The following is a 24,284-nucleotide window of genomic DNA, read 5'->3' on the forward strand; positions in this document are numbered from 1 at the left end:
GCCTGCCTTGGCCTCCCAAAGTGCTGGGATTACAGGCGTGAGCCACCGTGCCCGGCCGAGGTTTTTTTTTTTTTTCCAAGGGGACAACAGCTTAAACAGTAGAGAAACTTCTGATCAAGGGACAGTGGTTCTTAATTTACACAGATCCAAGGACCCTTTTGAGAATCTGATGAAAGCCATGGAAATTTCTCCCTGGGGAGAAAAAAACAGCCAAATACCAAAAGCAAAAGAAATCTATACATTCACTGGCTCATCAACTTCCCCACCCAAGAAGCTAGTGAAAATGCCCTTGTTCTCTGTAGATTACCAGAAAATAAACTATTACCTTGAACTGCTTGTTCTCCTCCCGTAGCCTCTGAACTTCACCTTGCAGCCTCTTACATTCTTCCATAACCTTCTTAACTTCAGTGTCATCCAAAGAAGAACTCAGAGACTTAGACACTATTGGTGTTTCTGTCTTTGATGCAGTTGTGGATATAATTTTATTTATTTCTACATCATGCTGTTCAAAAACAAATGAAAGCCTAAGTGTCACCAACCATGTAATAAAGGACTTTTTTATGCAAAGTAAAGTAGTTCTCAGCAAACACCAAACGTGGTAGCATTTCATCCACACTGTAAAATGTCACATTTATTTTTGAAATGGATCATTTTATTTGGTATCTTAATAATCTAAAGCAACTGGGCCCTAGAAATTATGGATAAGGGTAAATAATGAAGTTTAGCTGAGACTAATACTTCAGAGAAAGAGAAAAAGGGCTGTGTATATTGCACTATCAAATTCCTGCCATGCAAAAATTAGCATACTGTAATTGTGCAAGCTCAGGAATTATTAGCCACAAATTACTGTCACCACAAAGATGTGAACATCCCTAGGATTGTCTTGGTGGAGTAGGAAGCTTGGGAGAGTAGTAGACAGAGGGCGAATTATTTTACCAACTTAGCATTTGGAAGCTGGGATGAAAGTGTAACAAGCTCAGGGTCTGCAATGTTTCAATCTTCGGAAGTTATATACTCCCCTCATTTCCCCTGCCAAGATTGAGCTATGATCCCCTCTTGAGATTTACTGGGGATGACAGCCAGTCAGTGGAGGGAGGGCATGGAAACACGCAGCTTGTCAGGGAAAAGTAACTGACGATCATTGACCTGGGTAGCAAACTGAAAACCAGGAATCTAGCTCTCCCCATCATTTTCCAGATGAGAAGAGTAGGCCCTGTGAAGCAAGGTCCCAGGCTACCAAGTCAACCTATCACAGAGCTGAGGCCAGAATACAGGTTTCACAACTTGCAAACTGACCTTCCTGTGACAGGACGTACACTGGGAAGAGGGAAAAAAAGACCACTATCTACTTAAAGAAACACGGTAAAAATAGTGGTAAATGATTCAGCAGAAATAAAATATCAGGTAGTTTTGACACAAATCAACAGCATTCCCGCAGACCAGCATAGATACTGTTAACAGAACATTTCAGGGCACTTCTATTTCCCAACTCCAGGTATCAACAGCTAAGATAGTTTCATATGCTGCATATTTTCACAGTTTTGGTGTTTTTATAACAATTAAAATGTTTTCGACTAGGTTGAAGGGAAGTCCAAATTAGCATTTCAGATACAGTCCCCTTTCTTCAACCGGTCACAAGTGAGGACCATCAAGGGTGAAAGCGGACAGGCTAGAGGATGGGGCTCCTTCCTTCTCCCCGCAGGCAACACCGGAATGAGATCACTCTCAGGGGGGGTTGATACTGCCCTCCAGGACACATGTGGCAATATCTGGAGACATATTTAGTTGTCACAACTGGGGAGTACTACCAGTATCAAGAGGGCAGAAGCCAGGGATGCTGCTATCAATAGAAGACCCTACAGTACACAGGGCAACCTCCACCACCAAGAACTATCCATCCCAAATATCAACAATGCTGAAGTTGAGAAATCCTCATCTAAAAGCAGCCTTTGACTGAGGAGATAGATAGGGTAAAAGGGGTAGGGAGGCTGACAGGGCACTTTGTAAAACAAGAGAACCTGAAAGCTTCCCACCCGTCCATCAAGCACCATGATAAAGGGCAAATTATTCCCTGTTTTACACTCACCCACTGTTTAACAGCAACCTATACCTTCGCCAGGTCATAGAAGCTCTTAGGATTTATGACATCTCAACGGCCATCGGGCTGCACTTTTCAAGGGGAAACACTGTTTGAATCAGTTGTCTTTCCCTGAGTTTTTCAAAGGCTGATTTCATAAAGGCCCACTTACTTGCTGACCTCAGCTTATTTTTTTCTTCAGACATCAGATAAAGGAAAATAATTTGCCAACTTAAATCTTGGTTTTGCAGGAAATGGTATGCAAATAAGTATCAGCTTACAACATTCAATTATTGTTAACTATAAACATACTTACTGGTTTATCATTCTCTGCTGGCAATTCAAACACACATCTAAGTTTTGAATCCATAAGGTCTTCCGGTTTTGCCTCCTTCCACTAAAACAATTTAAATTTAATAATCAAGATATTATTTACCTGGTGGAAGAATAACTTTCTTCCTATAACTGATAATTTCAGAAAAATACTCTTAATGAGAAAGCCTAGAACTATATCAAATAAAGAACTGAAGTCTGCTGAGATTCCAGTATTTGTAACATGACAAGATTAAATACACTCACTTTCTCGAAATATTTATTACACTTCACAAACCCTGAAAGTCTTGCTGCCTGACTCCTTAAAGTCAACCAATGCTCCCCATGTTGCTACTCTACAGGAGAGGCCTACCACTGAACAAAAAGGAGTCCTCTAAATAATGTCTGGATGACCAGGTAACCTTGGCTCTCCTTATGAAAATAAAACTTGTTTTAGCCTGGGCGTGGTGGCTTATGCCTGTAATCCCAGCACTTTCGGAGGCTGAGGTGGAAGGAATGGTTGAGCCCAGCAGTTTGAGACCAGTCTGGAAAACGCAAGGAGATGTCATCTCTACAAAAAAAATTTAAAAATTAACTGAGCATGGTGGCACATGCCTGTGGTCCCAGCTACTCAGGAGGCTGAGGTGGGAGGATCACTTGGGCCCAGGAGGGAGGCTGCAATGAGCCATGATAGCACCACTGTACTCCAGCCTGGGGGACACTGAGAGACTCTGTCTCAAAAATAATAAATTAAAATGAGAAAATGAAACTTACTTTAAAGGCATATCTAGAAAGTGTAAGCGCATATTATCTGGGAGTAGTTTTAGAACCACTCTGCCAACTACCAACGGAACACATTCATTACCAAATCCCTCCTCTGTCACTGTGGCAGTGTCTGGGCTATCTCTACCCCAAGACCCATCTCCATCCCTCCAGGCTGTAGTGACAGCACCTTCCCAGCTAAATCCCATGTCCTAAGAGGATATGCTCCTGATAACTTCTCCTTTTGGCAGCAGAGGATGGGAATTACAGGGTATTCTAGGATCATAGACCAGGATAGCAGCAAGGTGACGATATAGAAAAAGAAGGCATCCCCTACCCTCCGTGCCTCCAACCCTTCCCAAAACCATGCAAGAGGCAGCTAGTATAACACAGGTACCAAGAATCAAAAGTGGGAACCAAAAAGTGGGACACTAGGGAACTGCCACAAAAATTATGACAGATCCACTAAATGGAATAGCATGCTGCCACTCAAATGATGCTGAAGAGCATTCAGTTAGATGGAGGAAATGTCCAGAATATTAAGTGAAGAAACCACAGAGAATACTGAAGTCTGCTCCTCTGCACACACACATCTGTACACGTGTGCCTACCACATGAGTCAAAAAAATATCAGGCAAGGATCATCACTGAATGCTAAAACCACCAGGTGAGACTGCTGGCAAGCAGGATATTCACATGGTCTCAAAGTATCAGATGACTCAGAGTATCACAGATTACCTATTAACCACAGGGGCAAATGTGCTTTGTGCTCTGACACTGGGGAGAGCTGGCAGTCACCGTCTTAACCAAGTGATCAAACAGCATCACCAACAGCAGGACAACCTGGTATGAAATACCGACTATGGAATATTCTTGCCAAAACACATTTAACTTGAATTTAATCATGAGGAAATAATCGAACAAATCCACAATACGGGACATTCTATAAGTCAACTGGCCTGGACACTTAAAAAAAAAAAAAAAAAAGTAGTTCAAAGTTTGGGCAGGGTGCAGTGGCTCACACCTGTAATCCCAGCACTTTGGGAGGCAGAGGCAGGAGGATCGCTTGGGCCCAGAAGTTCATGACCAGCTTGGGCAACAGAGTGAAACCCCAACTCTGCAAAAAAAATAAAAAATTAGCCGGCGTGGTGGCATGCCTGTAGTTCTAGTTACTGACTGCACCACTGCACTTCAGCCTTGGTGACAGAACAAGACTTTGTCTCCAAAAAAAAAAAAAAGTTCAAAGTTTGAAAAACAAAAAGGTTTGGGTGTCCTCTACTAAAGGCCACTTTTGGAACAACTAGGAAATAATGAATATTAATTTATCACATAATAATACTGAATTAAAGTTAATTTTTTCAGCTATGATTAATAGTATCATGGCACTATAAGAGACTGTCCTTGCTCTGAAGCATTTAGGGGTGAAGTGCCATAAAATCTGCATCTTAAGCAAATAAGAAAGTTTGTGACAGAAAGGAAGCAAATGTGACAACATGTTAACAAATGGTAAATCTAGGTAAAAGTTATATGAGTGGTCACCATGCTATTTTTTCAACTTTCTGTATCTTACAATAAAAAGAAAAACATTTTAAAATAAAGAAAAAGCAGGCTGGGGCAGTGGCTCATGCCTGTAATCCTAACACTTTGGGAGGCTCAGGTGGGCAGATCACTTGAGTCCAGGAGTTTGAGACCAGCCTGGGCAACATGGAGAAAACCTGTCTCTACAAAAAATTAGCCAGGTATGGTGGTGCGCTGCTATGGTCCCAGCTACTTGGGAGGCTGAGGTGGGAGGATCACTTGAGCCCAGGAGGTGGAGGCTGCAGTGAGCTGAGATCACTCCACTGCATTCTAGCCTGGGTGACACGGTGAGATCATGTCTCCCCACTGCCAAAAAAAAAAAAAAAAAAAAAGGAAGAAAAACACAAAGCTCTTATTAATGATGGTTAGACCTAGTAGAAAAGAACTATGGGTCACTTTAAATTTTTTTCATTTGTGTATTTCTGAAATTTCCCACAATGTACATTAAAAAAAAAAAAAAAAAGTAAACTGTTATAAAAATAATCATACAAGGAACTAAAATGACTCTTTACTGGATATGCAGTGCCTGGCCTACGACACACTCTGATAAGCAAGTGTCAGACACTAGACCGACGAGGCACTTACACAAGGCTCACTTCATACCATCGTGAGAGCTGCATTTTTATCCCTATTTTACAAATGATCAAAACTGCAATAGATTTAATAAAATCTGCTCCCAGCCACAATGTTAGTAAAAGGAAGAACTCAGCTCAAAAACACCCAAGCCCATGCTCTTTCCACTATGCCATGCAGCAAAAGCCAAACAGAACACACCCTGGGATCTTCCATTATTTTCTATCTGCCATGTTTCTTTGATCACACAAATTAACATGAAGTTAACACATCATGTTGCAGAAAATCAAAGAGAAGCTTTTCATAAGAATTGTTCTCATGAAAAGAAGACAGCCTATTATCACTGATCTCTCTAAAACTCAAAAATATCTGGCCTCCCCCTTCATTTTCTGCCTACAAGTGAAACACCAGTGGAGATGCTTTTCCAGAACTAAAACAAAAGACTATGTGGCGAAATAGGGCATGGGGTGGGCTTGGCCTGAGTTGCCTTTGGTATGAAACTCAGAGGAGAATTGCAGTATGGTGTGAGGAACAGCAGACTCAGGTGGGCAGGCCTGCCATGAATGACTCGGGGCCCCATTTTGGGCTGGCCAAAACTGGAGAGCAATACGAGCGGTATGAGGCAACCCTGTCCTGCTTTCCCGAACTGTAAGGACAAACGCATCTGTCCCTGCTGGGGCTGTGGGTTGTACTGTACATTTCAATTCAACTCCCAGCCCCAGAATGCCTATAGACTTATTCAAATGTATAAAAAGCTCGTTTTGGGGGGAATGTCCATTATACTCTTTTTTTTTTCCCCAAAACCATCACTAATATCACTTATTTGTTTTATAAAAATGAAGTCATCTTAATTTTATCAAAATTAGAGAAAAGTTAAACATATATTTTAAGCAGGGGGAAAATAATCATATTTACCAGAACAAAGCCACACACACGTATGTCTAAATGGGTGAGGACATTCAGCACTGACATTCTCACATGGCTCTTGAGTTTGTGGGGGATGAGAAGACAGGGTAAGAAAAGGCAGGACAATGAAAAGTATCCTTTTCTATCGGGGCAGAAAGGAGAGGCGAAAGGAGGCAATCCCTAACCATTCAAGACACCAGCCACCAGTGCAAGGAGCTGCTGAAGCACACTGAGCTCAGAAAGGTCAGAAAAGAACAGCCTTCTAGAAGTCACATAAAATGTTAAAATTATTCCTCAAAGTTTTAGAAAAACCACAAAGGTAGTTAAAGTACAAACCTTCTGAAAAAAAAACTATTCCCTTTTAAACAATTTTGACATATTTTGCAATGCATGCACCCACAATTCCATATCTAATTGGTTTTTAAAATTATTATTACTGAAAAAAATAAGAAGCATTCAGTACTTACTACTGCTTCCATATCTGAAGTGTCAGTTGGAGCAAACATAGACTGAACCATAAACTTGTGTTTACTTTTCTCATTGGGATCATAATCGAAAGGCTGTAACATCACTGAGAAAGAAAATATTTCATTAGGAGGGTCAGAGCTTGGTTGTCAGTGCCATTTATTATGCTAATATTTGTACTTTGGTTGTAAAGCAATTTACCGGCATTCTCTTATCTCTTAGGATGGACGCCCCTGGTGGAGTAAGCAAGGGTGACTAACATCTCCATTTTGCAGGTCACCAACCTAAGAGCTACAAAATCAGGGCATGACAGAGCTGGGAATAAGGCCGAGGACCCAGTCTTCTGATTCCTAGTCCATGGATCTTTCACTACTGCAAGCCTACCATACATGTCTGCTATAGGCCTTACAGAATCGGGAAACTGGGTAGCAACACCATCTGCCTGTTTTGCTCAAGAAAACATATCCAAATGATCTTTTCAGGAATTAAACGGAATAATCTAAGATGTTTAAGAACATTTAAGGAACTGTTTTAGCTTCTCTCCAACCCATTTCTCATACAGCTAATCAAGGTAATCCTTGAAATACAATTTTGCCAATACAATACTAGAAAATTTTTACAAGCAGGACACTCACACAGCAGGGAAAACAGTATCAGCTTACACCCCCCTTTTATTTCCCTAAGAACCTAGAGAAATCTCACATAGAGGATCCTGTGGATGAGTCACACCCACTGCATGGAGGAAGATGCCTTCCTACCCCAACTGGCTCCCTTCAACCTACTTCCTAGAGTGCAGCTGGGCCTACTCCTATCAAATGATGGCTGCTTTAGAATACATTACTTTGCTACAAGGTTTTGGCTAATCCACACATCTAGTTAAGTTCCCTGAAATAACTTCACATGCAGCGAAAGCCTACTGTGGCCTTGACCACAACAATGGGCATGGACTGAGTGTTTCCATGCGCCAGAAACTGGGCTCTGTCCCTTACGTCTACCATTATCTCATTTAATCCTTAAAAAGTAGGTACTATTGTGGGTGGAGAGGGGCTATTCCGGTGTCTACTTTTCAAATGAAAGGAATGAACACGGAGAGGTGAATGTGCCCAAGGTTACACCTTGGTGGAGTGCAGACTCAAATCCAGGCAATTGGTGTGGAGATCTAAGCTCACAGCCACCACAAAGGACTGGTGCCTTGTCCTCTGACAGTACAAGCCTTACGTTTCTCACCAGCAGGGCTTCTACTACCTTTCTGCTGGGCCCTCATCAGCATTCTCTCGCCCTGAAACCCCAACTTAGAACCTCCCAGGTGCTTCCTCTAGAGTCACACAATCAAACAGTCAGCAGCAGATAGAGAGCAGGATAGCCCTGGTCTACAAATGAAGAATCTGGGATTCCACAAAGTGAAGTGGCTCCCTCAAAGTCACAATATCAGGAAGCGGCAACACTGGGACAGAGAGCCAAGACTTGACTCCAAGTGCAGTCTACACCCCTTTCGCCACACTAGTCACTCCAACACGAGCTAGATTTATATCTGGCACCCAGGCCCCATGACAAAGCTAATGGAACGAGTCACAAAACAGGACAGAAATACCAACTTCCCCCATCCATCTCTCAGGGATGCAGTGGCACTTTCCATCATGGGAACAGAGAAAGTCCATTGAAACCTAACCATGCACCGGACTTAAATGCACTGGTGTCCCTAGTCACCCAGACAGCTTCACTGCCCACAAGACCTACCTGAGTGCCCTGAGCTACAGGAAGCCTTGCTGGGAGACTTCTTCAGGACAAAATTCAATAACTGTCAGAAAGTAAACCTTTTATCAACGTAACTCTTTCTCTGGCATCACTGAACTGGCAAGAGCTGAACTTTCCTATAGACAGACCTGGAACATTTACCTACCTGGGCTTGACATTTAACCTCAGGGACAAATGACCAGACTGGAAGGTCAATGCTTTTTCTGAAAGCTAAATTCCCAATGTGTTTTGTTTTGTTTTGTTTTTTCTGCCCCCAAGACTGCAATAAGGAAGACACACATTATAAAGTAAAGAGCCAGTGTCTTCACATGTGCTGTGAACTTTCCTGGACAGGGACTGTCAACCTTCTTTGGAGCTGGGACACACTGTTAGATTAACATTCCCTTTCTAAAATTAAAATAAATTCAGTTTTAAGAATTTCAGGTCTTGCTTGGCTGTGACAAAATCATGCTCTGGTATTTTTCAGTTTAGGAAAGAAGAGAACTTTGACCTGAACTACTCTTAGATTTTTGGCAGGGCACAGATCTAGTAGTAAACACTGTCTCCCCTTGAGCCTCTGTTCTCCCAGCCGTGAACAGCTATTGCACCATTCCCAAGTCTACCACTCTGGAGAGCTCTGAGGAGGAACAAGGTTTATTTGTAAAGAGCCCTGATGCTCACATGACAGCAATCTAAGGAAAATGCTAATTTTTAGAGAAGCTATTTAGACAAAATAAAAAAAAACCAATGGATCCAGAGAACAGAACACACCCCCAAAAAACAGCCCTAGGAAGCTCTGCCTGCCCCTTCCCATTCACCACCTTCCTAGAGGCAGTGGGAGTAAAAAAGTACAGCCAAGGGCACTGTGTCCAGAGCTCTGCCTGGGTTCTAAGAATGCCCCAAGGGAAAACAGGCCTTTCCTTTCCATTTCTCCACCATCCCTCAGCTTCTTCATCCCCAATACTTTCATGATGGCCCAAGAAGGAAAGAAAGGAAAAGAACCTTTACACATGTCTCCTGTGTAATAGGTACCATAGAAGGCAAATTATCCTTAGTTCTCCCATTTACGACTCACAACAATCCATCAAAGCAGCACATATCTCCTTTTTCAAGATAAAAAGATAAGGGCTGCCAGGCACAGTGGCTCACACCTGTTAATACCAACACTTTGGGAGGCCAAGGCGGGAGGATCACTTCAGTTCAAGACCAACCTGGGCGACAAAGCAAGACCTCATCTCTACCACAAAAAAATCAGCTGGGCATGGTGGCCTATACTTACAGACTTTTCCAATGAGATCAGCAGGAAAAGAAATGAATGTGATGTTTTTGCAAGTGTACGATGCAATATGCCAACATTTGGAAGCTCTGCAACACTCAGCAAATGGTTTCCAAACAGTCCATGCATGATATCACAAAATCCATTCAAAGTACAGGAGAGACTGATGTGTTTTAGTGAAACAATGTTCAAAAAGTCACAGACATGGCTTCAGATTCCACATCATACTAATAACCTTGAAGAAAGTAACACTTGTCAAGTTTTGGTGTAGTATCGAAGAATGTTCAGATTTATCTGAAAAAGCATTAAACATACTCTTCCCTTTTCCAACTACATTATCTGTGGAGAAAGCAGTTTTTCTCCATATGCATTCACCAAAAGAACACATCCTAACAGACTAAATGTAGAAGCAGATATGAGAATCCAGCCTGTCTTCTATTGAAACAGACACTAAAGAAATTTGCCACAGGGCAGAGTGGCTCACGCCTATAATCCCAGCACTTCAGGAGGCAGGGGTGGGTGGATCACCTAAGGTCAAGAGTTCCAGACCAGCCTCACTAACATGGTGAAACCCTTTCTTTACTAAAAATACAAAAATTATCTGGGCTTGGTGGTGCACGCCTGTAATCCCAGCTACTCAGGAGGCTGAGGCAGGAGAATCGTTTAAACCTGGGAGGTGGAGATTGCAGTGAGCCAAGATTGCGCTACTGTACTCCAGCCTGGGTGACAGAGCAAGACTCTGCCTCAAAACAAAAAAAAAAAGAAAAATGAAATTTGCAGGCCAGGCACGGTGGCTCACGGCTGTAATCCCAGCACTTTGGGAGGCCAAGGCGGGTGGATCACATGAGGCCAGGAGTTTGAGATCAGCCTGGCCAAGAGGCAACCCTGTCTCTACTGAAAATACAAAAACTAGCCGGGCATGGTGGCGGGCACCTGTAATCCCAGCTATTCGGGAGGCTGAGGCATGAGAATCACTTGAACCTGGGAGGATGGAGTCTCACTCTGTCCTTCATGCTACAGTGCAGTGGCAAGATTGTGCCACTGCATTACAGCTTGACCAACAGACTCCATCTCAAAAAAAAGAAAAGAAATTGGCAAAAAATGGAAAAACGCGTCAAGTTTCAGTCTTCTCACTAATTTTTTTGAAAACTTATTTTTCATTAAAAATGTTACTGTTAACATGTAATTATGTCATTCTTAAATAATTTTACAAATTTTCAGTTTAATTTTTAATATAATATTGATAAACCCCACAAACCAAAAAGCTTTGTGGGTCCTTTTTTTTTTTTTTTTTTTTTTTTAAGAGATGGGGTCTTGCTATGTTGTCCAGACTGGCCTCCAACTCCTGGGCTCAAATGATCCTCCTGCCTTAGCTTCCTGAGTAGCTAGGACCATAGGTGCCTGCCACTGTGCCCAGCTGTGTCTTCATTTTTAAGAATGTAAAGGAGTCCTGAGACCAAAAAGTTTGAGCACTGTTATGCTACAACAAATAGCACAGGCCCTCCAGGAGGTAAACAATATGGTTAAGTAAGTCAATGCGGTTAAGTAATAACACACTGGTGGCTCTAAGTAGTACCCCTCTTGGTAGAATCTGCAGTTTAAAAAGAGAAAGGAGATTTACACAAACCAGGTCTTGAGTTTTCGGGACGTACCTGGCCCTCAGGTGAAAACAGAAGCACATATGCATGCACACACATTCCTTACGGAAGGAATGGGGCATTACCTATGCTCCTCTAATCAAACGCCTTTGCAACTGCTTGCTCTACCTCCACAGAAGGGCACTGTCTGAGATATACTGCCCCCTTACTGCAGACCTTACAGATGTCACCAGCACAGCTCCAGGCCTAGAACATCCTACCTACCAAGTCACCACAGTGTAGACATGGAAGGACCATTTCATGGGCAGGGGAGAAGACATAAACACCCACCACAAGGCAGTGGGTGTAAGCAATCACTTTAACGGAGCCCCAGCGACAGCCTGAGGTAGCAGGTCCAACAGCCCTTCTGCAAAAGCAGAGGACTGAGCAGATATATACACAGATGCCTAAATACACTGTTGAATAGAAACTTTTCAATTGGGAATAAAAAACATGCCCTACTGGCATGTCAACTTTCAGGAAGTTCTAGGTATAAGGTGGGTACTTATGGGAGGTTTCTGATCTGATAAAAGGTTTTTGCTTTGGAGAAAAAAAAAAAGTCTAACAAGCCATGGCATATGCTTCATTTTTTAAATCTCAGAATCTCATCTTTGAAAAGAAATCTCTTCACATTTTACATGCCTACAATCTCAGCTCAGGCCCCAAAGACTCACTTCTAGATTTCTACCAGCCTGGAACATCTAAGGGGGGTGCTTGCCACCACCAGCTCTCCTTGGCTTGTGGGCTCCGACATCAGTGAGCCACAGTGAAGATCTGGGACACCCAGATTCTGTGAAACTTCATAAACTCCTGGAGTACCTCGGTATCCACATCCTGCTTAACATGGCCCCTAACTCACATCAAATAGTTTGTATTTTTCAGCTACTATCATCTCATGTCAAATTCAATTTGCTCTATCCTGTTAGTGGGAACTTTATAAAAACATGACAGAATGCTACTAATCATTAGTTCTTTCAGCTCCATACGTGCAAACGGTGACAGAAATTATGTACTTTTTTCCATGGCAGGTTATTAAACAGTTTCCCATTAACTTATTTCACTTTCACTTTTTTTAAAAAAGAGATGGGGTCTTGCTAATGTTGTCTAGACTGGCCTCCAACTCCTGGGCTCAAGTGATCCTCCTGCCTTAGCCTCCTGAGTAGCTAGGACTATAGTTGCCTGCCACTGTGCCCAGCTGTGTCTTCATTTTTAAGAATGTAAAGGAGTCCTGAGACCAAAAAGTTTAAGCACTGTTATGCTACACCAAATGGTATTCACCAGTATCTCTTCACTTGAATACCAGAGATACTGATGATAAAGCCCTCTTAAATGAATCATCTATCCTACTTTTAAAATGTATCTGCTGATACATTAAAAAGAAGTCTGTTACCAGAAGACAGCCTGGAAGCCAGGTCACTACTCATCCACATTAACGCTTTGTGATACAATGCCTGTTGTATTACAGATTGCAAACTTGGATCCTGTTAAGAAAGGGCCTTTGGGGTCATAAAACATTGGATCAATAATATCAGAGTTTCCTCAACAGAAAAGAAATGCAGAAGATACGCTACTTAAAACATATACACACACCCCTTGGAGAAATGATGACTTGATTAAATGCAGCATAAATGCTGCTTCTGAGAACCCAAGCAAATCACAGATCACTTTCATCTGCATCATAATGGTGACAGCAAATAAAGTCTAACAAGCACTATGGCACATGCTTCACTTTTTTTTAATCTCAGAATCTTATCTTCGAAATCTCTCTCTCCACATTTTGCATGCCTACAATCTCAGCTCAGGCCCACAGATCTCTCTAGATTTCTCCCAACTAAGAGATTTTTCCAAGTTTCTTCTAGTTTCTTTCCCAACCAAATCACCCTGCCTAGCCCCTACAAACTCCACACATTTAATCTTACCTTAATACCCTACTTGTATCACGTTAATTCCTCAAATCAAAAACCTCCTGTAAGAGTAACTATGTCCTAAGTAAAAGGCAATCAGTTCAGCTTTTCACAATCTGGCCCTTCTTGGATTTCTTGGTATCTCTTATTGGAGGCCTCCCTTCTGCTCCAACAGGTGTGCACGTCACTCAGGCCACACACCATGCCCCTATGTCCTTAGACCCAGTGACGCTCTCCGATCATCATCAAAGTCTCCTCTCATCATGTCAGCCCTGCCTGACACGTTTCTCTTGATTCTCTCTTACTCTACTCACATGTCAATATACCCCATCTTCCAGGACTTAATCCTCTGACAGAACACTGTAAGGAATAGCCAGGCGTGGTGGTGCATGTCTGTAGTCCCAGCTACTTGGGAGGCTGAGGCAAGGGGACTGCTTGAGCCCAGAAATTTGAGGCTACAGTGAGCTATGAGAGCGGCATGCACTCCAGGCTGAGCAACACAGCAAGATCCCAACTCCATAAATAAGTAAATAAATAAGGCCAGGCGCAGTGGCCCACACCTGCAATCCCAGCACTTTGGGAGGCCGAGGTAGGCAGATCACTTGAGGCCAGGAGTTTGAGGCCAGCCTGGCCAACATGGTGAAATCCCATCCCTAACTAAAAATACAAAAAATTCTGGGCATGGTGGCACACACCTGTAATCCCAGCTACTGGGGAAGCTGAGGCACAAGAATCGTTTGACCCCGGGAGGCAGAGGTTGCAGTGAGCTGAGATGGCACCACTGCACTCCAGCCTGGGTAACAGAGAGAGACTTTGTCAAAAATAAATAAATATATAAATATAATAAAATGTAGATAAGAACCCTGGAGGGAAAAGTTCTCAAACTTCAGTGAGTATCAGAATCACCAGGAATGTTTGCTACAACACCAACTGCTAGACCCCACCTCCAGAATGTCTGTGTTAGCAGGGACGGAGTGAGAATGAGCACTCCCATTTCTAACAGGTCCCCAGGTGGGCTGCTGCTGCTGCTGCTGCTGGCCCAGGGCCTGCACCTGGAAAATCTGTGCTGTGCTATACCTTCTAACATCACAGTTCCTGCTGAAACACCATTTCATACCACAGTGCCTACTGTGGGCACCTTACTTTGTTAGGAGACTGTCAACTCCAAGACTCCTAAGCTCCTACTGACATGTTTGCCTTTTCTCCCCAGTGAGACTGAGCCCAGAACTTAATGTTTTAATAGCTCACATTCTGGGTGCTAATTTGCATTTTTTTCATTAGTTGACAGGTTTGCACCTTCTTCTCTTCCAACATTCAAAGTGTTCCTGAATCATGCTCTCCCTAGAAATATCCTTGGAGAAGCCCAAAGACGAAACCCTCCTTTACCCCCACTAGCTGGCTTTTCTTCTGTCCTGCTTCCCAGAGTCACTCCCTCCCTTCCAAGTGGGCAAGATAGGGCTTCCAGCTTCTGATGGCAGTGCCCTCAGTCTCGCACTCCCTATCCTCTCACAAAGCCTGCATAAAGACTGTCCTCTACCATACTGCACTTATAGGATCGGAATGAAGTCACTGATCCACTTTTTTGAGAGTAATCAAAGACACAGATACATAAATGCCAAGCAGAGCTCCTGATGAGCTGGAGATAACCAGCATTACCTAAACAAGGCGATATAATTCTAGCCTAAAGCAAAGAAGTCGGACATTTTAGACTGTGAGCAAATTTATCATTTCCTTTACGGTCCTCAACACGTTGAGATCGTGACTACCTTGGTGGACCTCTGCCTATTCAGGGGTCCATGGATGGAACTCTGAGTCTAGCAAGTAAATAATGAATTGCATTTACTAATAAATCAGTCAACACTGAAGAGTCTTTGTGTTCTCTACAGGATTTTCCAGTTTGTGTATTCTGTCTTAGAAAACAAACTCCTCACAGTCTGATTAATTTATTTGTGCAGAGACTAGTACAAATGTGCTGACAGTGAGGTCTCCTTTCTCCAGTATCAATGGAAGATGAGGACTGCTATCTACAGGCACTGGCCAAATAACAAGGCTTATTCACTCTTTTTTATAAATATCTTTTAAAATGTAAATCTTTTTCAAAAATCCAACATACTTTTCAGTCTCCTCTAACATTTATAACGGAATACAACATACCCCTTTTCTGATTACTCTTATGTGGTGACATGAACCCCCATTATATACCGTATTAGTGAAACCTGCAAGCTGTGTCTCTTGGGGTTGATCACCTAAAACATGGAGAACAGTTCCCCGAGGCTTAAGGAATTCCGGCTCCCCAATGTTATTTCTGAATGCTCCGCACTTGCTCTCTGTGGTGTTCTTGCCCAGCACGTCCACTGTCTGCTACGCGCTGTCACATGGGCCACTTTCAATGTGGCCACCTCTCTACTCCTTTCCCTTTATTCTGATCTGTGATGGGCTGGCAACCAGGACAGGGTTAACAGTAAGTCTAAGGTAAGAATAAACAAGACAACATTCAAGACTGGAGAGCCCTCAAGTGTGTAAGTATGCAAGGACCCGTAATGAGCAAAAAGAAAATCACTTTTGGCTTCTTAAAACTTTGCTTATTTTTTGCTTCTCAGTTATGCTGTACATAGTTGAAGTTACCTTCAGCTAACTGAGGTAGACGAAACGTGTAAGTCCTCTCGATCTTGATATTTGAAAATGTAACGAATAAACTATGTCATAGTCACAAGAAAAGTAACAATTCTTCATTAAAAAGCTAAGTATTACAGTAAATGTGTAAAAACCCTTAAAAGCATAATTAAGCTGAATTTTTGTGGGCAATTTTCTTTTTTCTACTTTTTGTTTAACCAGAATCTCATCTGGTGAAAAAGATTAAAGACATCTTTTAAAGTATGAATGTGAGTTGTTGTTATCTGAGAGTAATAAGCCTGGTTCATGGAAACCACTTATAAAAAAGTTTCGCTTTTCAGAGACTTCCAAAGCAAACAATCAAACTAAGAAGAATGCTGCTGTTAAGAAGCCCAAACACCCCAAACGCAGCTCCCACTATCAGTGCTTGATGGATAAATATTTGGCTTCTTTGTCTAAGGGCTCTGTGCGCTTATACCCTAGTGCTAATCACCTGAAAGGTGCACCCCGGTTGACTGGTCCAGGGCCACCAAACAGCTATATTAAACCGAGTCAGGGAAATCTTAAAAGGATTAATTATTAATCACAATACTATCCATTTAAATTAACTGATCAATGTTTCCATCCAAGAAGAGCTGCTGATGTTCATGCTCTGTCCTGAGGATTTTTTTTTTTTTTTTTTTTTTTTGAGATGGAGTTTCCCTCTTGTCGCCCAGGCTGGAGTGCAATGGCACGATCTTGGCTCACTGCAACCTCCACCTCCTGGGTTCAAGCAATTCTCCTGCCTCAGCCTTCCTGAGTAGCTGGGATTACAGGCATGTGCCACCATGCCCAGCTAATTTTGTATGTTTAGTAGAGACGGGGTTTCTCCATGTTAGTCAGGCTGGTCTCGAACTCCCAACCTCAGGTGATCCACCCACCTCGGCCTCCCAAAGTGCTGGGATCACAGGCATGAGCCATCGAACCTGGCTGTCCTGAGGATTTTACTGGAAAAACTTTATGCTTTAAATGTGATTGAAAAGAGTGCTGAAAAGGGCTGTATGTCAGGAATGAATACTGCTCCTTAATCCTTTGAATTCTAATTTAAAATACAGATTCAGACACTGGGAGTTTTGTGTTTGTCTTTAATTCATTTTCAATTCCCAAGGTACACTTAGTAAAGTACATCCGTACCTAAATATTGGTATCTTTAATGACTCTTTCCAATGCCCCCCTCCACACACAGATATTTTGCATTTCTAATTTGCTTGGTACACAGGCAACCAATGTACATAACTGAACTACAAATGGAAGCATGCTTGCTACTTTAGTGAAATTAGAATTCAGTGAAGGTTATAAAAATATTAAACTTAATATCATATTACAGGAAGCGTAAGTATTTTTGATGGGCCCATAATTTTACCACTTCACCTGCTGTATCCGCTGGCAAACATGGTTTGGAATATTAATGGAAAACTCCCTCATTATTAACTGAAACACTAAAGAAAAAAAAAAATCCACAACCACCTAACAGCTTACCATAAAGAGATTTTCAGAAATTATGTACCTTAAAAATATTTTCCCACCATACAGTTCAGAAAATAGATTTAATTTTGTAAAGCCAGAACAACTGGGAAGATCCCCCACTGCCTCAAAACAATTCATTAATTCAAAAAGTTCTTTATTCCTTACATTTGAAATCTCAGGAGGAAAAATATCCAACGTCCCGTTCTCCAATCCTTATTTAAGTGTACCTATTTTGCTGAGGTCCAGATTAAATAATTCAAAACCATCTCTAGTTGATAGTATGTATCATGGAGCAAGGGGCCAAAACCACAGCAATTCTGGGCCAGTGAATGCAAAGAGAAAGCCCCCCGCACCCCCTACCTACCATGCTGTCTCATCCAACAAGCACAAACCCCAGAAGGGGCTACAATAAAAATGAGATAAGACAAGCACCTATGGAAAGGACAAAGAAAAGGATTCAAATCATAGGTCCAGGGGACCATATCTTAAAGCAACTCTTTGGTAAAGCCCACACATTATAAACCACTGACACAAAAAGTTTAGGTTATGCCTGTGTCCACTCTTACTTTACCACGTAAGGTTATAAAAGGGAGTGTTTTTAAGGACCCAATAAGTGATCTGCCATGTTTTGAAGAAAATAGCATGATAGGTCAGAGCCTGAACTTTTGAAGCACAATGTAAGGTCCCTTGAATATGAGGGTAATGTGAAAAGGTAAGAAGAGCTTCACAGGGTATGTCTCAAAGACATCTGGCTTTCCATGTCACAATCTAGACCTGTGTGCCTTCAAAACCTTGATCCCTCTGGCCAGCACAGGTGCCAGCTCCATGGGCAGACATCATTACCATCAACCCTCCCTCCCTTCCCACCTTCCTGCTTCCCTCCTCTCTTTCTTTCCTTCCCCCTCCATCCCTCCTCTCTTTAAAATAATGATTTATAGCCTTCCCAAATGGCTAGTGCATCCCAAGGGTTTTCAGAAATGGGAAAAGCACACTGGTCATGTCCTTCTTAGGTATGCCCTGCCCACTCTGGGTAGTGGGCAGGGCAATGCTAGCAGTATTTTAAGTTGATTTGGTGGCCACCTTTTTAAAGATTATATCTGAAAATGTACTGGCAACTTTTCACTATAAAACAAATGAATATTATACAAGGAAGAGAAAATACAAATTTCTTCTCAAAATTAGGAAAGGTCCATAAATAAACAAAATGTAGGGGTTGATTTATTTCTAAACAGTCAATTCAAGTATTATGCAATCCACCTTCTTCAAAAACTAGCCGGTTTTTGTCAAAGCTAGAAGAAGAACAATGTACAAATGTACCACTCTTGTACCATGCTGTCGATTCTGCAGTATTTGTAAACATTCTGTAAGGTAGACACTATTCTCCCTACCTTACAAGTGAGAAAACAAGAACCTAGAAAGGTTAATAGGTTGGTCAAAATTCAGCCAGCTGGTTAAACAGCATAACTGGTCTTCCTGTTCAGGTTTCCTAACCTCAAATCCACTAATCTTTGAAGAGAGTGGGTAAAACCAAGCTTGGCCATGTGCACCTCCGGGGAAAAGGGGAGGCTGGCTTTTGGATAATCTGCACTGCCTGTCCACTGGTATCCTCCTCCTCCTGAGGACTCTACTGACTCACCAAGATGTCATCATGTAGCTGTATTAATATCAAGAGGACTCCCGGAAAAAGGCAGTGCTTTTTATCCCAAGCTATGCACGTCTAATAAATGATGCAGTAGTCCCTCAGCAATACAACTGCAGCAAATGGGGCTGGTCTCCTTTGCTGACTTGCAAGGCTGTCCTAGAAATGCAATGATATCTGGCTTCACCTTGGTTCCCCTCAAGCACTGGGATAAATACCAAATAATAACAAAGGAACCCTTTTCTAAGGTGCAGATATGATCTTGTCTCATCTAGGAAGAAAGTCTACAGACACATGGACATTTTATTATTCAACTACTTTTCCCCCCAAATACATTAAACTTTGAGAATGATGGTACTTTTTATATTCATTCATAAGTGGGGTCATCCTCTAACACTACTGAGGCAGTTTAGTATGACAGAAAGAGCACTGGATCAGGAGCCAAGCCACCAGCTTCAAATAGCAGTGCTGCCATGACCATCCACGTGACCCTTGATGACTATGTCACACTCTATGCCTTACTTCATCTGCCAAAGGAAGGCCACAACCACAAAGTCTTGGTCTTCCTTGTGTAAGCAATCATAGATCAGAACAAAGGCAGAGTTTGCTTTTGCTTTTTAAAAATTCCTATGATGGGGAAACAATGGATCTTCCTGAAAGAGAGACAGAGATGCCAGGCGCAGCAGCTCAAGCATGTAATCCCAGCATTGTGGGAGGCCGAGATGGGCGGATCACATGAGGTCAGGAGTTTGAGGCCAGCCTAGCCAACATGGTGAAACCTTGTCTCCACTAAAAATACAAAAATTACCAGGTGTGGTGGCACACACCTGTAATCCTAGCTACTCGGGAGGCTGAGACATGAGAATTGCTTGAATCTGGGAGGTTGCAGTGAGCCAAGATGGCACCATTGCACTCCAGCCTGGGCAAAAAAGTGAGACTCTGTCTAAAAAAAAAAAAAAAAAGGCCGGGCGCGGTGGCTCAAGCCTGTAATCCCAGCACTTTGGGAGGCCGAGGCGGGTGGATCACGAGGTCAGGAGATCGAGACTATCCTGGCTAACATGGTGGAACCCCGTCTCTACTAAAAATACAAAAAACTAGCCGGGCGTGGTGGCGAGTGCCTGTAGTCTCAGCTACTTGGGAGGCTGAGGCCGGAGAATGGCGTGAACCCGGGAGGCAGAGCTTGCAGTGAGCCGAGATCACGCCACTGCACTCCAGCCTGGGAGACACAGCGAGACTCCGTCTCAAAAAAAAAAAAAAAAAAAAAAAAAAAAGAGACAGAGACATACACCCTACACCCACCCATACATATTTATATTTTATATCAGAAAACACACTAACATTGTACAACTACCTACTGAGATTCTTTTATTCAGAAAACAATGCTGCGTTCCCTGTTCTTACTGTGAAAATTGGTAATTTTCATCTACTGACAAATTTGCTCAAATTTGATACGGGCATGGAAATCGAGGGGGGAAAGTAGATAAAACAGGGGAATAAAAGATTTCAGCTGCCCTTGACGTCAACAGAAAAATTTAAACCATACGGATCCAGAGGATATGGAAATGCCAAAATCCCAGTCCCTTCCTTTCTCCAGAGTGCTGCGCTGCAGTTCAAAGAGCATGGGCTTCAGAGCCAGTCAGAATGATCCACATCTTGGCTCTGTCACTTGCTAGCTTCATGATCCTATGACCACCAGTCTACTTCTTAGTAAAATGGAGGTAAAAACGCATCCCTCACAGGGCAGGTAAGAGAAATGACATGAGATAGCACATGTGCAGGTCCAGCACACAGAAGTCACTCAATCAATGCCAGCTTCCACCCTCCTGACTTCAAGATAATAACCTGATTCGAGAGTCCAGATCAGGTCTTGCAGACTCAGAGAAGCACAGGGGGAGAGCTGGCATGGGTGCACCATAATGAGAGAGACCAACAGATGCAGGGAATAAGAGTTCGCAGAAATGATCAGATAATGAAACACCTTATATTTTTCCGAAGAGGTGAGTCATTTTTTTTAGGTGTCAAATGAATAGCCAAAAGTATCACAATCAAAATCTATCATGGAAAAAGCCAGAGAGGTACTCACTTCAAACGAGCAGTAGCTTCTATTGATGCAGAAGCCTCTGTGACAGTGAGTCACCTGATATTTACAGGATAAACACACACTCCCCCAGAGCTCGTTCTTGGCTGGAGAAGTTCTAATGAGCTGAAAGTTTATTCCATTTCTAAAATGCATTTAAACTCCAACCCATCACTGACATCTCCTTAACTCTGAAATCCAATTCTCAATTTGGGCACTTTACCAGCATCTTTTCAAAAGCTGGATTTTGGAAAATATATGCACTCGCAGACAGAAGGGAAAGCCATCAGACATGCACCAAACTGACACCCTCGAGTATATTCCAATTTCCTCAGCCCTCATCTCCCTTGGCGTTCCACAATCAGTAAAGTGCAGTGGCCAATCATTGGAAATGGCATGAGCTTAATGTCAGAAATCATTTAGCTTAAGTAAGAAAATAACTCCATTTAGCTTTCTCCCACAAAGTAAAATTAAGTTTGTTTAGCCCTTTTATATTTATTGCCAAAGGGCAGATTTAATTTCAAGGGAGTGAAAACAAAACTCATTCTGAAGTGAGGTCTAAAGTTATCACTTCAGTTTTGCTCTAACTATTGAGGTGCAAAGGGGCTGTAAGCATTGAAACAAGGAGGCATTAATTATGAAAAACAGGTGACTGGGACCCAGCTTTCTGATCGGGGGTGGAGGATTGTGGGGTGGAGGATTGTGGGGTGGGATGGGGGGGTGGGTGGAGAGAAGTCTATCTTCTTTTGCTACACTGCAAATAAACTTTAAGAAAATCTACTGTCCAGGGGCCTTTTGAGTCCACCCTCCAGGCCTCATCTCCGGACTTACCAGATACATTAATTGAGGCCCCTGCATCAATGATTCCACTGTTGGGCCTCACACAGTACCTACGTGGCGCTGTAGTCTTCACCTTAAAACACACATTTCGGTCTGTCGGATTGCCAAGCTTCAGGTTGGTGGTGACAACATCAGTGAAGGGACCTGTAGAATGAGACAGAGACTGATTGGGGGTCTCATGAGGAAAGTTGAGAAGGTTTGTGGAAAGGAGAGCTATAAATACAGTTAAGGGAAGATTTGAGATCCACAATTATCTCATTAACATGCCAATGGATGAAAGAGATGAGCTGAGGTTAATGTACTACCAGTAACGTCTAATATTTACCATGTTCCCACTATTTCACTAGGTACCTAGTGTAAGTATTCTAACATACAGCATCTCACTGAACCCTCACAACTTTATGATAATTGCTGTTTTGTAAATGAGAAAACTGAGGCTTGGGGGGACAAGTTACTTGTCCAAGTTTTCATGATAGTGGTAGTGAGGATCTGTAACCAGATGGCTTGCATCTAAGGCCAGTTCTTACCCATGCTAAATACTGGTTTCCACAATAACAATATGAAATCTAACAGGGAGAGCACAAAGGACTAAACTCGGTCCAAAATGATTATCTAAAGCACAGTGTGCCAAGAGGAGCAGATAGAAGAAAGACTTTGAGGTGTTAATGGTCTATAAACACAGAAACTCTCAACATTATAGTGTTGCCACAGAAAACTTTGTATCACCTTAGGCTATAGCAAGAAGTTCAGAGTCCTGCTGGGCAGTCCACACCTGAAACATTACAGACAGTATTAACTACTGAGGCTACCGGGAGGGTTCAAACAGGCTCAGTGGCCTGAAGATACTTTTTATTACTATTATTTATTCACTTCCTACTTTATTAGATTTTTTTAATTAAAAAAGTAAAACATGCTTCTTAAACCAAACAATAAAAGATGTATAAACAGGAATAAGCTTTCCTTTGTCCCCTGAGATAACTAATATTAACAATATGGGAGATCTTTCCACATCATCTATGTTTACACAAACAATATACATGCACACATGTGCAAGGGATGGGGGCTAACAAATAATGAAATAATACTATTCCTATTACTCTGAAAGTTGCTTTTCTGCATTTACCCCTCTATGGTGGACATGTGATCTCTGTGTTTATTAGTCAGGTGGCTACAAAAACTGAGGTCCTTTTCAACACCTTTTCAAATTTACATATTTTTCACCTGTAGATAAGTATTTCTGTGTTTCCTCTAGGCAAGTTCTTTACTCTGGTCTTTATATTTGCAAGGAAATCAGAAGTGAAGGTGGGGAAAGGGTGTGTGCTTTTGTGTTCACAAACAAATACGTAATGTTGACCTAACAAAGTCATTCAAATGTATGTTCTGAAAAACTTCTCGATGAGACTCGAAGCTCCTAAGGACAAGGATTATGCCTTACCCATCTCTGTAGCCCCAGCACCGTGGCTGCATGAAATAAAGGTCTCAATCCACATATTCACCAAGAAAAAAACCACCCGTGTGTGGATTATCTCCAGCAAAATTAAAATCTCAGGCTGGTGTCTCTACTCTTGAGATGCTCAGGGCATGAAAAAAAAAAAAAAAATCAATCTGATATGGGCTTACCTTAATACAAATTAAGAAATCAAAAATGGTGATAAGGAAGGAAGGAAATGGGACTCAATCCCAAAATCAAACGACAGCCAGTTCTGCTATGAGGCTTATTCTGAAAACATAAATTTGATCCAACATTACTCATGTGCATATTAGAGGGATATTCTGGGCATAAACAATTTTCATATTTGTTTCTGCGTGATTTTGTCTGCTATCAACACTAGGGGAACACAGAAAACTGCTCCTTGCTGAACCCAACTGCAAACAAATACAGAAAACTTACAAGCACACACACCTCAACCACCTACGGGATACCTCAGTTCACCTTGTGGGTAATGAGCCACACCTATCCACACCTGGTATTACAACTTTCCATATGATTTCAGGTAATCCTCCTTACTTCAAGAAAACAACTCTTCTGATGTCCATATCCACAGACAAACTTTGGGTCTTTTTCAAGAAAAATGCCATATCTGCTGTAGCATTTGTGGTTTTACCAGCACCCTATCTTTGTGCATGCGTCACCAACAAAGGCTTTGAGTGCTGTGCTCCTAACCACACTTCCCTCATAAGCCCTGTGGTTTTTACTGAGCTATTCAGTATAGTGTGGTGATTCCAGGAATGCATTACAGCAGAACTGACTATACTACTGCATCATCTATTGTTTTGTGAATTATTATTACAAACACTATTCTCATTCCACGAGCAGTGACATCTTCACAGATGCAACACTCCATGAGAATTTCTCCATTTGCTTACCTTTCTATCACAAACAAC

The 24,284-nt window shown here is 42.2% G+C and overlaps 1 protein-coding gene across 4 annotated transcripts in view; it reads right to left on the bottom strand.

Annotated features, from left to right (window-relative positions):
- Positions 1–24,284, bottom strand: part of LOC105470587 (VAMP associated protein B and C) — a 61,211-nt gene that overhangs the window by 10,014 nt on the left and 26,913 nt on the right. Inside the window, exons 2-5 of one of the 4 annotated variants that reach the window (XM_011722735.3) lie at positions 21,891–22,043; positions 6,676–6,779; positions 2,394–2,474; positions 326–502 (exon numbers count right to left, since the gene is read on the bottom strand). In XM_011722735.3, coding sequence (XP_011721037.1) covers positions 326–502; positions 2,394–2,474; positions 6,676–6,779; positions 21,891–22,043 — 515 coding nt within the window. The remainder of the gene's footprint in view (positions 1–325; positions 503–2,393; positions 2,475–6,675; positions 6,780–21,890; positions 22,044–24,284) is intronic. The other 3 variants (XM_011722736.3, XM_011722737.3, XM_011722738.2) reach the window with 3 other exon arrangements.

Source organism: Macaca nemestrina, chromosome 15 (genome assembly GCF_043159975.1).
Source record: "Macaca nemestrina isolate mMacNem1 chromosome 15, mMacNem.hap1, whole genome shotgun sequence".
NCBI classification, from domain to species: Eukaryota; Metazoa; Chordata; class Mammalia; order Primates; family Cercopithecidae; genus Macaca; species Macaca nemestrina.